The 14,173-nt window shown below is 39.1% G+C and overlaps 1 protein-coding gene across 2 annotated transcripts in view; it reads left to right on the top strand.

Moving 5' to 3' along the window:
- TMTC1 (transmembrane O-mannosyltransferase targeting cadherins 1) overlaps positions 1-14,173 on the top strand; it is a 297,501-nt gene that overhangs the window by 20,119 nt on the left and 263,209 nt on the right. For both annotated transcript variants that reach the window (XM_066258034.1, XM_066258033.1), the window contains exons 3-4: positions 9,436-9,509; positions 12,147-12,323. In XM_066258034.1, coding sequence (XP_066114131.1) covers positions 9,436-9,509; positions 12,147-12,323 — 251 coding nt within the window. The remainder of the gene's footprint in view (positions 1-9,435; positions 9,510-12,146; positions 12,324-14,173) is intronic.

Raw genomic sequence — 14,173 nt, 5'->3', positions numbered from 1 at the left:
TTGCAAATATCAGAACCTTATTATGCACCAAGTGCACAAACCTCCCAGTCCCTTACAGAGAAGCAATTGGATATATTGGTGTCAGCAAAGCCTCTTTCAATTAAAGCAACATTAACCCAAGGTGGGGCGTTATAACCTGTCTTAGAACAGAGCATGACATTGGGAGTAGGGCGTGGTAGCCTGTGTTCTGGTTCAGGGGTAAGAAAGATGGTTGTCATGGGGACATATTATAATATGTTCAAACACAAGAAGTTTGATTTGGCCAATTGGTTTGATAATGAGGACTGGCTTTGCTAGTTAGGCTATCAGATGGACATTTTCCAGAAACAAAATTCTAAATCTCTAAGCCCAAGGTTTTTTTTTTTGTTTGTTTGTTTGTTTTGTTTTTTTGTATTTTTCCGAAGCTGGAAACGGGGAGGCAGTCAGACAGACTCCCGCATGCGCCCGACTGGGATCCACCCAGCACGCCCACCAGGTGGCGATGCTCTGCCCATCTGGGGCGTCGCTCTGCCGCAACCAGAGCCATTCTAGTGCCTGAGGCAGAGGCCAAGGAGCCATCCTCAGCGCCCAGGCCAACTTTGCTTCAGTGGAGCCTTGGCTGTGGGAGGGGAAGAGAGAGAGAGAGAGAGAGGAAGGAGAGGGGGAGGGGTGAAGAAGCAGATGGGCGCTTCTCCCGTGTGCGCTGGCCGGGAATTGAACCCGGGACTCCTGCACGCCAGGCTGACGCTCTACCACTGAGCCAACCAGCCAGGGCTTAAGCCCAAGGTTTTGACAAATATGTGTTTAGAGTGATTAAGAAAAAATGACTTTATTAAAAAATTACATTATTAAAGACAATTTTCCCAACCCTTTCTGAATATCTTAGACTAAACAAGATGCCTGTAAGTGGAAGACCATGAAATATAATAACGGTTCATTTGAGAAGTCTTGGTAAAATATTTTGCTATACTTCTGAGAAACTATAAAAGCAAATGACTCTAATTACGGGTAACTAAATGAGGTGTATGCCTATATTATTTGCTTTTATAGGAGAACCTGATTGCATTGTCAGTGGGTATATCATGAATGTTATGTAAGATGATAGGACACTATGGATAACTTTAGTATTCAAAGAATTAAGTCACTCTTACAATGTGGCTAGTTCTATTCCTTTTTTTGTGACCCATCTGTAGAGAGGAAAGCTAGGACTTGAATTGATGCTGAGTATTTCCTTATTCTAACAAAAAATGATATTCAGCCAAGGACCACTAAATTTATTGAAAAAAAGCTGCTATATCTGTTATTTAGAGATGTATTTTTTTCTTAGCACACACATATGAGAGAGGCAGACAGACAGAGAAATAGACAGACAGGTAGAGAGACAGAGACAGGAAGAGAGAAATGAGAAGTATCAACTCATTGATAACATCACTTTAATTGTTCATTGATTGCTTCTCATATGTGTCTTGACCAGGGGACTCCAGCTGAGCCAGGGACCCCTTATTCAGGCCAGTGACCTTGGGTTCAAGCCAGTGACCTTTGAGCTTAAGCCAGTGACCATTGGGTCATGTCTATAATCCCATATTCAAGCCAGTGACCCTGCGCTCAAGCTGATGAGCCCGCACTCAAGCTGATGACCTAGGGTTTTTGAATCTGGGTTCTCAGTGTCCCAGGTTGATGCTCCATTCACTATTCCACCACTTGGTCAGGCATAAAGATGTATTTTTATATTTGATAGTTATTTATAATTTTTTCTAATTTATTTATGATGTACTGATATTAGAAAAATAATACAGAATTTAAAACTTAACACAGAAACTTATTGTTTCAAGAACACTTTTTTAAGTGAGAGAAGGGGAGATAGTGAGACAGATTCCCACATGTGCCCGAACCAGAATTAACCTGGCTACCCCTGTCTGGGGCAAATGCCAGAATCAACTGAGCTACTTTTAGTGCCTAAGGCTGATGCCCTGGAACCAACCGAGCTATCCTCAGTGCCTGGGGCCAATGCTAGAACCAGTCAAGCCACTGCTGCAGGAGGAGAAGAGGAAGAGCAGGAGGAGAGAAGCAAATAGTCACTTCTTTTTTGTACCCTGACTGGGAATCAAACCTGAGAATTCCGTAGGCTGGGCCAATGCTCTATCCACTGAGCCAACCTGCCAGGGCTGCAAGAACTTTATTTTTTTGTTTTGATGACAGAGACAGAGAGAGGAACAGATAAGGACAGAAAGGCAGGAGGGGAGAGAGATGAGAAGCATCAATTCTTCGTTGTAGCTCCTGAGTTGTTCATTGATTCCTTTTTCATATGTGCTTTGATCATGGGGGCTACAGCAGAGCAAGTGACCCCTTGTTCAAGCCAGTGACCTTGGGCTCAAGCCATTGACCCCACACTCAAGCTGGTGAACCCAAACTCAAGCTGGAAGTGCCCATGCTCAAGCCACGACCTCAGGTTTTTGAACCTGGGTCCTCTGCATCCCAGTCCAATGCTCTATCCACTGTACCACCACCTGGTCAGGCCACAAGAACTTTTAAAATAAATTTAACTGTATGTTTCATTACAAGGAGAGATGTAAGCATAACTATACAATACATTAGGAAAAATGCTGAGGGGGAAATAAGATAGAAATATGAGTTCAAGCAGAAGGGTGTAGCTGTATACCATTTACAGAAGAGCCTGTTTATGTTGACTAAATGGAAAATGATGAGCTTCAAAATGCTTTGATACATTTCAGATTCATTTTGGTACATTTAGGACATAACATAGCCTTATTTTGAAATGTCAATATTTATGATGCATGAGAAATTAGATTCTTTCAAGTATCTAGAATTATAATAAAAATTTTGATATGAATTTTAAAGATGACAGAGATACATCACTTTTTAATAGTCATTTTTGGGGGGGGGTTGTAATGTGAGAGAAATACTAATCAAGGGCTACTGCTCCTAGCCATATAGAATACAGGGTGGGGCAAAAGTAAGTATAGAGTTGTTCATATGAAAATAATGCAGTAATTAATAAATCATAATAGAAGAATAAACCCTGGTTTCGCAGACTCACAACTGTAAACATACTTTGCCCCACCCTGTATATAATGTTGGTCAAAGACAATTTTTAAATCATAGACAATATTACATTTCTAACAAATAATTTTTAAAGGGCAGTTGAAGATGTGTTCTTAGAATGTCTTGGGGAAATGTTCTGCAGGAAAGAACAAAGGCACAGGACAGAAACAGTCATGATTCTGTGCGTGCGGAGTAGGAGAACGTAACTCACAGTGACCTTTGGCAGTGTGATCATGACCTGATAAAGTTAGGTTGAATTCTAAATAAAAAAGGAAAATCCTGTTAGCCAAGTGACCTTTAAGAAAGGGTTTTAACAAGCTTTTGTACTAATCAGAGAAAAAATCTATGGTAACACAATTTTAAGGGTAAAGGAATATAAGGGTTGGACATTTATTTAGGGAAAAATGCTAGAAAAACTATTTTCATTCACAAGGAGATGAGGGGAGGTGTAAGAAGGAGACAAAGAAATCTGACCTACATAGCCCTCTATACTAGGAGGTAGAATCAAGAGACTATTATTTAATTATAGGTGATAGTTTGGTTTCTGAGGAGGAAGACAGAACTAGAAAAAAGTGTGCTTTACAGAAGACATAATGATAATTATTTTAAAAGAAAATAAACATAGTGGGTGGGAGAGGGTATTAGTGGGTGATACAGCTCTCCCTTGTTAAACAAAAACAAAGATGGGACCATAACTTGTCTCAGGAAGGACTGAAGATTTTAATTTTGGGGAATAAGTTTAGTTTAAACATGTTGATATGATTACATTTAAGCGTGTCGACATGATTAAGGATTTTCTTTTTCTTTTTACTTAGAGGCAGGAGGCAGAGAGACAGACTCCTGCATGCACCCCGACCAAGATCCACCTGGCATGCCCCCAACAGGGCAATGCTCTGCCTATCTAGGGCTGCTGCTCTGTTGCTTAGCAACTGAGCTATTTCAGCACCTGAGGCAAAGCCATGGAACCATCCTCAGCACCAGGGACAACTTGCTAGAATCGAGCCATGGATGCAGGAGGGGAAGAGAAAGAGAGAGAGAAAGAGAGAAGGGGGAGGGTAGAAGAAGTAGATGATGGTCACTTCTCCTGGGTGCCCTCACCAGGAATCGAAGTTCTACCACTGAGCCAACTGGCCAGGGCCATTGCTTTATTAAGTATGTAATCAACAAACAGTTAATAAGTATCTGGTTGATGCAGGCACTCTGCTGGATACCAAGGGGACATGTGGGTGGATAGCAGGGTCCCTACTCACAGTTTGTTTTCAGTCTCCGAGAAAAGCTGAAGCATATGCATGTAAATACATGGAAGACACAGACAGCTCTATGTTGTAATGAAACAAGAATCTCAGCTGAAGGGAAAAAATTAGTTCCAATTGAAGTAGACAGGAACAAATTCATTTATTTACTCAACTTTTCCAACTATTTGAGAGACTGTAATGTAGTCCTCAGTACAAGGATATCACAATGAATAAGACAAACCCAGACCTTTCTACATTTAAGGCCTTGTGATTCTTGGAAGGGTTTCCTAATAGTATATATCTTGGGAAATTATGAGAAAAATTAGTAATTGGGAAAATTATTGTAATTCTTTTATGAGAATTAAAACGTAATCATTCTAAAGACATTACAGGTTTGAAGGAATGTGCAGTAGTAAAAAATATGAGCAGGAAGTGCTGACACATGGAGTTGAAAGTTAAGGTCAGTGTTTTTAGAATGGGGACAAGGGCACATAGAGAATTGTCATGATCGCTTCAGTCAGTCTGGCCTCCAGCTACTGCCATGTGTTAAGTAGGTGTTTCCGGCTCTTTCTGACGCTAATGGAACTCCTCCTTGCAGATAAAATTATTAATAACTTCATAGAAACCCTGTGAGTGGTATTCCAAAAAGTAATGTTTTAGGAGCAAATTAAGTCCTTAATTGGCAATTTCCACATGTGATTCTGTTAAGCTTGCTCAGAGATCTGAATGTTACATTATTTAAATTCTACCCAGTTCTACCCAATTCACTGATGTTTTTCCACTGTTTGACTATTTAAAGGGTACCATTCTCAGGTTATAACTCTACCCTCTTGGTGGAAACCTGCAGAATGAGGCAGAAATACATACTCTCCATTTGCACGTATTTTAGAGCAAGTCCTTTGGTACTGTGCCCCATAGTTAGTTCAATACCCTGCAGTTCAGCTGACATTGACACAGAATCAAGCCCAGGGGGCTCCACTTAGCATTCCATGTTTGCTTCCCGGTGCCCACTCCTGTCTCCTTTTCATTTACTCCATGCTCTCTTTCCTTTATGCCTTCCCTTCCAGGAGCATCCTGTGTGTTTTCAGACCTCTCTTTCCTCTGCCTGAAATGCTTCTGCATTCCCTCTCTGGCCCAGGGTTCACATTCCTGAAAGCTTCCTTGCCTGTCCTTTGTTTTAGTGTAAAAGGCCAGCTGGCCTTGCCGTGAAGCCTTCCCAGATCCTGCAGTCAAGATTAATGCCTTTAGTCTTCCCATAGCAATGATTCCTCCTCTTTATGAGACACACACTTTCTCTGTATCATATTAATGCACTCTTTTGACTCCTTAGCCAGATGTTGAACTCCTGGAGGCAGGTTACATCTCTCCAGCTGGCAAAATACCTGACAAATAGGAGGCACGTGGGAAATGTCTGTTGCCTGGAATAAAACATGCAGTTAACAAATATAATGCTATTGACTAATTGAATCACAGTGAATGACTGGTGTAAGTGTGTAGTGGTTGCTGCAAGCACCTTGTTTTTAGAAATCTAGTCCCCTTGCTGCAGAGACCCTGATTCAACACAAATGTAGAATAGGCGTTCAATGAATGCTTGGTGGTTCGAAATTGGCAACAGAGTCTATCAGTGTTAGCACTAACATTTTAACACCCCCTCCGACCTCTGCTCCAGGGGACAGTGCATTCTTTATATTGGACACAGCCAGCTGCATATTCTGCTGCTCCTGTTTCCCAGCAGCACCGATTGGCTGCAATTCGAGATGCAGGGCTTCAAGCCCTGTAATGCATTAGTTATGCTCGCCTGGCTTATGACTGCCTCATTCCAGCTTGCTACACCCAGTATCAGCTTGCAAGTCTTGCTGTTGTCCAAGTTGGCCACATCAGTTGGGCTATGATGGATGTCCCTCTGGGCCCAGACTTTGTTGCTGGCAAGCTTGGCTCTTTGTTTAACCCTCAGGAGGCCTTACAGTTGATACTGAGCTCAGTGCTTATAGAGGCAATATGGAGACTGAGCCGATTTGGGCTTCAGGAGCAACCATGTGCAATAATTGTTGGTTTATAGATGGTGAGTTTGAGCTGGGCCTTGAACACCACATTGTCACTGCCTACCTCCCTTGAGTTGTGCAGTCTTCCTAATTTGGCACTCAGGTTCTTCATAGATTAACAAATCAATGAGCAGTGTGTGAGCCAAGCAGCCACATTAGGCAATAGCTTTCAACTTTGTACTGCCAATGAAATTGTTTGACCATGTCAAGGTTTCTCTTGGCAAGAAGTGAATTAGAATTTTTCTCAATATGTGACTTGCTATCAAACTATATGCAAGCATATAATTGAATTATTTTTATTTTTATTTTAACTAATGGATATATCTGATTATCTAATAAAGTTAAATTAAAATAGCATATAGGTAATCCTTAAGGTAAAACGATGATTTCCATCAGCCACGCAGAACATACTGTCTCAGTACTAAGGGTTCCACCCTCTTTCTCTGCAAAGAAAAGAAAGGAAGAGGGGCATTAATGTTGAACAGACACTTATATCATCTCATTAATTACAACAGTAACACGAAGTAGAGAGTGTTATACTCATTTTAAAGATAACAAAGCTAAATCTCAAAAGTAAAAGATAACAAAATTGAGTCTCACTTAGATGGTAAGAGGAAGCTATATTCAAGCCTAGGATGGTCCAGCTCCATGTGAATCTCATTGCCTCTCCTTTATGACTGCAAAATGTGCTCATTCCATGAGGATATTTATAGGTATATTACCCAGAAAACAATCTTCTGCTATTAGTTGATTGAGTCTCTAATACACTGGGGACTTCAGGTCCTGTGTGATTTGGGTGATGCTCTTTCCTGTGCCTGAAATGTTAAACCAGTCATTTCCCTTTTAACTCTTCATCTTTAAGATCCAGCGTGTATGTGACCTTTTCTTTCAAGTATTTTTTGAGCCATATCCCATTTTTTTTCCTTTACAGTTTTCTTTCTTAGATTTAAAAAAAAATTAAGAAAAATTCACACTCATTTTAAGTACTGCAATAATATGAAGATATATTAATAGCTCTCTGTCCCCAACCTCTGTTCTATTTCAGCCCCTTTCTGAATAACACATTTAAAAAAATAATATCAAACTTAAAAAAATATGGAATGGCCATGTACTCTTTATCCAGATTCACCAATTTTTCAAATGTTGCCACATTTATTTTATCATTATTTCTTTCTTTCTCCCTAATATATAAAAAATTGTTTTCTGAATCATTTGAGAACAGGTTGCATAATTCATGGCTCTTTACACCTTAATACTTCCATTGTATATCTTAAAACTAAGGCCATTAGTCATCTTTTCTCTTTTATCTCTCTAAGTTTGGAGCAGCTGCTAATCTTCTTGTCTTTCTGTATTATAATAAATAGCTTTAAATATAATTTAAAACTTGTTAGAATGTATATAACAAAATGCTATAGTATGATATTTATTTATATTATTAGTTTGAAATCTGTACTATATAATATGTGCTGTAGTACACAATTAAAATATAAATATAAATGCATACTACATATTATATAATATATAGTTTAATGTATTATTAAAGTTTAGTATATAAAAATTGTTTAATATATAATAATATGAATGTATTTTATGTAAATACATAATATAGAAATATATAAAAATAAAAACAAAATATACATACATAATATATACATATGTAGTATATTATAAGAAGTACAATATATACTTGTAATATATAATCTGTTGTATGCAATATTATATTATGATATATTAGATTATAATGAGTTGTGATATAATTAGTAAATCAAGATATAAATTAGACAATATTAAGATATATTATGATATTAAGATATGTTCAAATTTAATGGTATAAAATAATGATATAGAATTGTTATATTTAATACTTTATTAATAAAAATATATATTAACTTATGTGTTCTAATAGAATGTCCTCATACTGGATTTGTCCTGTGATTTCTCATGATCACATTTGGGTTATGCATTCCTGGCTGGCATACTGCACAAGTGATGTGTCCTTCAGGGTATCACATCCAGAGTCCTTTTGCCCTTTATTGATGAGGTTAAATTTTATTCCTCAGTCAATGTGTAATTCAATGTAACATATTTTCTCCATAATATAAGTTTTCTTTTTCTTTTTCTAGCAAATAAATGATCAGTGAGGAAATGTTTTGAAGACCAGCAAATAACTTGTGTCTCATTAAACTTTCATAGCTTAGATTTAGCATGCATTGATATTCTGTGATGTTTCTTGATGGAGCCAGTCTTGACTCATACAGAGAAGCAAAATGGCTCTTTTCCAACTTCACTACTCCGTCTACTTTCATTTACTGGACTTTTAATGTAAGGAAGCACTCTCCATTCTTTTCCATTCGCTTGCCTACTGTATGTGGTAGGTACTTACTCATGTATTTATCCATTTATTATCAGTGTGCACTCATGAATGTCTTTTTTAAATGGTTTATAATTTTAATATCCTTATTTATTTTGATGTTCAAATTATCTCCTAGTCATTCCTTGGCTTATCACTGGCTTCTGTGTCCTTTTGGCATGTACCTGTCAGTTTTCTGAGCATTTTCTTTCTAACATGAGAAGATGGCTCTTTGCCACTGAGGTTTCAGCTTTTATGCCTTTTCATTGACATCTAAGAAATACAAAAATGCACATACACTCACATATAGCAGGGAGGAGGTCATACTCATTTCCATTCTTGCCAGAATTATTGATTCTTCAATGTACTTTTCCTCGTGCTGTGTAAGTGCCCTCTGCTCCGTCAGTACTCCATGGCCCGGAGACCAGCACTGTGTCTGGCATGCCATCATTGTTCAAAACCTATTTTGAATAAACCAATAAATGCATAAACTTTGATGCTGTGAGTTAACCTATAGAAGAAAGGTTAAAAATGAAGTTAAGCATGAAAATCTTGCCCCTTCCTTCCTCTTTATTCTTCTATGAATGTACTGTTAAATGTGTAATGCTAACCAGTGGTGGTTAGTCATATATCAGAATTTGAAGAACAATGTGTTTTCCATTTTATTGTACCTTATAGTCACCTAAAAATAAATACCTTTCAGTAATAGTTTTCTGAAAGCCATTTTCTGAGGTTTTTCTTTTTCCTTTTTTCCCAACCCTCCTAGGTGGCAGGAATTGTTGGCAGAGCTGACGTGTTAGCGTGCCTGCTGTTTCTGTTGGCCTTTCTCTCCTACAATAGGTATGTATAGCTAAGAATGTCCTTCTCTGTGATTCCAGTCATGGTGTCCCTTGAGAATTTCTACTGTGTGCATGTGTGTGTGTAGACTCTGAGCTTCTGCCTGAGAGGGGATGGAGGCTTCTTGGCATTGAAATGCTCAGAGAGCTTCCCTGAGACCTGGCACGGGAAGTCCTCTCCTCACAGTGCTGCAGCATTCTCTGTTCCAGCCAGTGTGCTCTGTTCCAGCCACATTCTGAATGGTGTTGGAATTGTCTTCCTAATAACTATACAAGCCTTTGCTTCTAGATTCCTCTCACTTGTAGTTTCTGACTGAGGATAGAATTTGGAATCTTAGCTCTGAGCCAAAATAGCTTGGATGTTGTCCTCTCTTTTATTTGCCTGTGATTTAATTTTTCCTTTTTGTTTCGGTTCTAATTTTTTTTCTTCCTTATCCTCATTAAAGTAGCTCAGAGCTTAAAACAAGGCTGAATTGAAAGCAGTGTTGTTAAACTGTGGTTTTTACAATTTACATATCCTTTCATCAATATACAGAAGCTTCTTGCTTTGGGAGATTGAAAAGAAATGAAGCAGTTTATATTGACTCTTTCTGCCCAATGTGATCAGGTTCCTACCTGAGCTGTGACATATCCACATAGCAAAAGGGGAAGGTTAAGAAGAAAATATAAATGGAGGCAGATGGCCCAGGAAAAGGGGCCAGTGAACCATGTTGCCCTCCTTTGTGGAAGACTGCCTGGTTAAGGATTTATGAACAAGTGAGCTTTGGGTCAGTTAATTGATATATATTCTTTCAAAGCCCAGTGACTCTGAGGAACACTGTTCTAAACCTGGTGGTTCTCAATATGTGGCAAGTTTGCCCTTACTTCCCCCAGGGGACATTTAACAATGATTGAAGACATTTTTGCTTGTCACAATTTGATAGACCAAGGATCCTACAATGTACAGAGCAGCCCTTACAATAACTAATCATCTTCTCCAAAATTAATAGCACTGAAGTTGAGGAACCTTGTTGTAAATGAATTTAGACTTTGGGTCAAGAATGAAATGAATGAAATCTTATGAACTTTTAGTAAAGAGCAGAGACTTTTAGTATAGTGGTAGTCTTCACAACCTGGCTTTGTGACTTCCCGCTGCCTTGCTAGTCATGTACAAAGGTGGTAGAGCGTCAGCCCAGTGTGTGGATGTTCCAGGTTCCATTCCCGGTCAAGACACACAGGAGAAGTACCCATCTGCTTCTCCATCCCTCCCCTTTCCCCTTCTCTCTCTCTATTTTCCTTTCTCTCTTATCTTCTCCTACAGCCATGGCTCAATTAGAGAGAGTTTGCCCTGGACGCTGAGGATGGCTCCATGGCCTCTGCCTCAGGCACTAAAAAACGGCTCTGGTTCCAGTGGATCAAGGGCCCCAGATGCCCATAACATTACCCCCTAGTGGGCTTGCTGGGTGGATCCCAGTCGGGGCACATGTGGGAGTCTGTCCTGACTGCCTACCTCTGACTAAAAATCAAAAAGAAGATTAATAATTACTTTTAGTTTGAACTTTCTCTGTGTAATTGATACATTTGAGAACATGATTAAACCTGCAGAGTATTCGTATCTGTGTGATAATGTGCCATGGCAGTACATGTTTCTATTGTGCATGCATTCTTTCTTTTAGCAGTTTAAGCTATAGACAAGCATTGAAGAACAATGCACATCTACTACGAATCTGGTATATAATTTTATGCAACTGCTCCGAGACAGAACAGTAAGGGTAAGACATCACAACTATGGAAATACTGGCCTTCACTTCCAAGGAGTAGGAGCAGCTGGGTGTGGCGCCTGCTGAAGGAGCAGTGATGTTTCTTCATGTGGGGCTGACTCCATTTTGTAGGATGAAAACAGACTTTAAAGTGCTGAAGCGTTCTTGAAAATCCCTGCTGAAAATTATGCTGAGGAAAAAATAAAACTTTAATACATTCTCATGGAAAAGAAATTTAAACATACAGATTAGGCAGAAGAAAAGAAAAAAGTTAAAGCATCTGTATTTTCATCACGAAAAATCATGATTATGTTTGGGTGGGCATGTGTATCTATCTCTACTGCTTTCTTTGTTTTGTGTACAAAAGCGTATCAGATATCTTCACTAAAATAATAATGATGATAAACACTTAACGTGTAATAACTCACTTATTCAATCCTCCAATGCTGTGATCCCATTTTGCAGATAAGAGAGCTGAGGCAGAGAGTTAAAGCAACCTACCCGTATTACCCTATTAATCAACTGCAGAGCTATGAATTGAACTCAGGAAATCTGACTCTAGAGTTTATGCACATAGCTTAATAACCTGTGCTAATCACTTAAAATATATCCACTTAAAGATCTTTTCAAGATACTAAATATATCTCTATGGTAGCATTTTAAATGACTTTTTAATGTTATTTTATTATAAGCCAGATTTTATCATAATACTTATATACCTTAATTTAAGTATCAAAATCTGTATTAGGCACTTACTTTTTTCCATCTTTGTAATTTTAAATAATTCTATTCTTGAAGACATCTTTGCACACCTACCTACTGTATCTTATTGTTAAAAGATGGTGTTTCTTAGCGACCCACATTTCTTCTTAAATGAGAAGAATCTTGACCTTGTTTTCCAGGAGTGTGGACCAGTGTTGTGTTGGGGAGTGTTTCCCGTCCACAGCTTCTCCCTTCTTCCTGCTGCTCGGTCTGTTTCTGGGGACCTGCGCAATGCTGGTGAAAGAGACGGGCATCACGGTGTTCGGAGTGTGCTTGGTTTATGATCTCTTCTCCCTATCCCACAAGCAAGAGAAATCGTAAGTCATTTGAATGTTCTGATATCAAGCAGTGCATGTGCAGAGAAGGAGTACTTAAATCGATAATTTTCAAACTTTCATTAAAATAAGTATATAACATTTTTTAAATGTAACTTCACCTTAAACCATAACATAATAAATAAGGTTTTTTTTTTAAATTAAGTTAATCTATTATATATGTTCAAACTCTTCACCCTTTTATAAAAATCAGCAGGGATTATAAAATTTTTGTCAGCCTCAAATTAGGAATTGAAAAATATCTGTGCTACTTGCAGGTTTATATTAGCAATATTTTCTAGTTGCAAACCACTGAGAAATCTGGATTCACACAGAGAAGTGGTTGTGAAAAGGAACAGTTTGTTAACAGCTTGCCTTGAACCTGCGCATTCAAATGAATGTTATGCATCAAAGGAACTGCTAATCCTCTAGAATTGATGTTGTTGCCTAAGAGTTTGGGGAGTCTCATTTTCAAATTTCACAACAGACCAGTCTAAATCACACAGGAACAGTCGCATGTCATATTCAAATCAATGAACAAGTTTATTTAGTAGCCCGTTTTTATTTTTAAAATTTAAGGCACATTCAGCCCTGGCCAGTTAGCTCAGACAATTCAGAACGTTGTCCTGAAATGACAAGGTTGCAGGTTTAGTCCCTGATCAGGGCGCACATGGGAAGCAACTGATGAGTGCATGACTGAGTGGAACAACAAATGAATGCTTCTCTTCCCTCTCCCGTCTCTCTCCCTTTCTCTCTGTGTCTTTCTAAAAATCAATCAATCAATCAAATATTAAGTCCCGGCTGGATAGCTCGGTTGCTTGGAGTGCCGCCCGAAGCACAGAGGTTGCCAGTTCAGTCCCCAGTCAGGGCACACACAGGAGCATATCGATGTTCTTGTCTCTTTTCTCCCTGCCTCTCTCTAAAAAGAAAAAATAAATTAAAATATTTAAAAAAATTTAAGGCACGCCTGACCAGGTGGTGGCGCAGTGGATAGAGCGTCGGACTGGGATGCGGAGGGACCCAGGTTCGAGACCCCGAGGTCGCCAGCTTGAGCGTGGGCTCATCTGGCTTGAGCAAAGAGCTCACCAGCTTGGACCCAAGGTCGCTGGCTCCAGCAGGGGGTTACTCAGTCTGCTGAAGGCCCGCGGTCAGGGCACATATGAGAAAGCAATCAATGAACAACTAAGAAGTCGCAACGCGCAACGAGAAACTGATGATTGATGCTTCTCATCTCTCTCCGTTCCTGTCTGTCTGTCCCTGTCTATCTCTGCCTCTGTAAAAAAAAAAAAAATTTTAAGGCACATTCATTTTATCCTGTAGACAGTAGCTAAGAATGACTAAGGCATATTAAAAGTTCAAACACATATAATTTTCTTCCTCTATCAAATCCATAATTGCTGGCAATTTGACATACAGACCCATTTTTCAGTTATTATTAGGCTTTTACTTTTGAACTTTTAATACTGTGGTGGATTTATTTTCCTGCCTTGTCCAATAAAGAATTTTATCTTTAAAAATATTCTGCCTTTTTATTCTGTTCCTTACCTCCTTATAGTTCTTGACATAAAGTTAAAAGCAGGGTTATTGTGGCCCTAGCTGATTGGCTCAGTGGTAGAGCACTGACCTGGTATGTGGAAATCCTGGGTTCAATCCTCAGTCATAGCACACTGGAGAAGCAATATCTGCTTCTTCACCTCTCCCCCTTCCCCTCCCCCTCCCCCTCTCCCTTCCTTTTCTCTCTCTCTTTTCCTCTCACAGCCATGGCTCGAATTGGTTCGATTGCATCAGCCCCAGGAGCTGAGAATGGCTCTGTGGAGCCTCTGCTGCAGGCACTAAAAATAGCTTGGTTACAA

This window comes from Saccopteryx bilineata, chromosome 2 (assembly GCF_036850765.1).
Source record: "Saccopteryx bilineata isolate mSacBil1 chromosome 2, mSacBil1_pri_phased_curated, whole genome shotgun sequence".
Lineage (NCBI taxonomy): Eukaryota > Metazoa > Chordata > Mammalia > Chiroptera > Emballonuridae > Saccopteryx > Saccopteryx bilineata.
The sequence above is the reverse complement of the archived record's forward strand: the minus strand, read 5'-3'. Positions and strand labels throughout refer to the sequence as shown.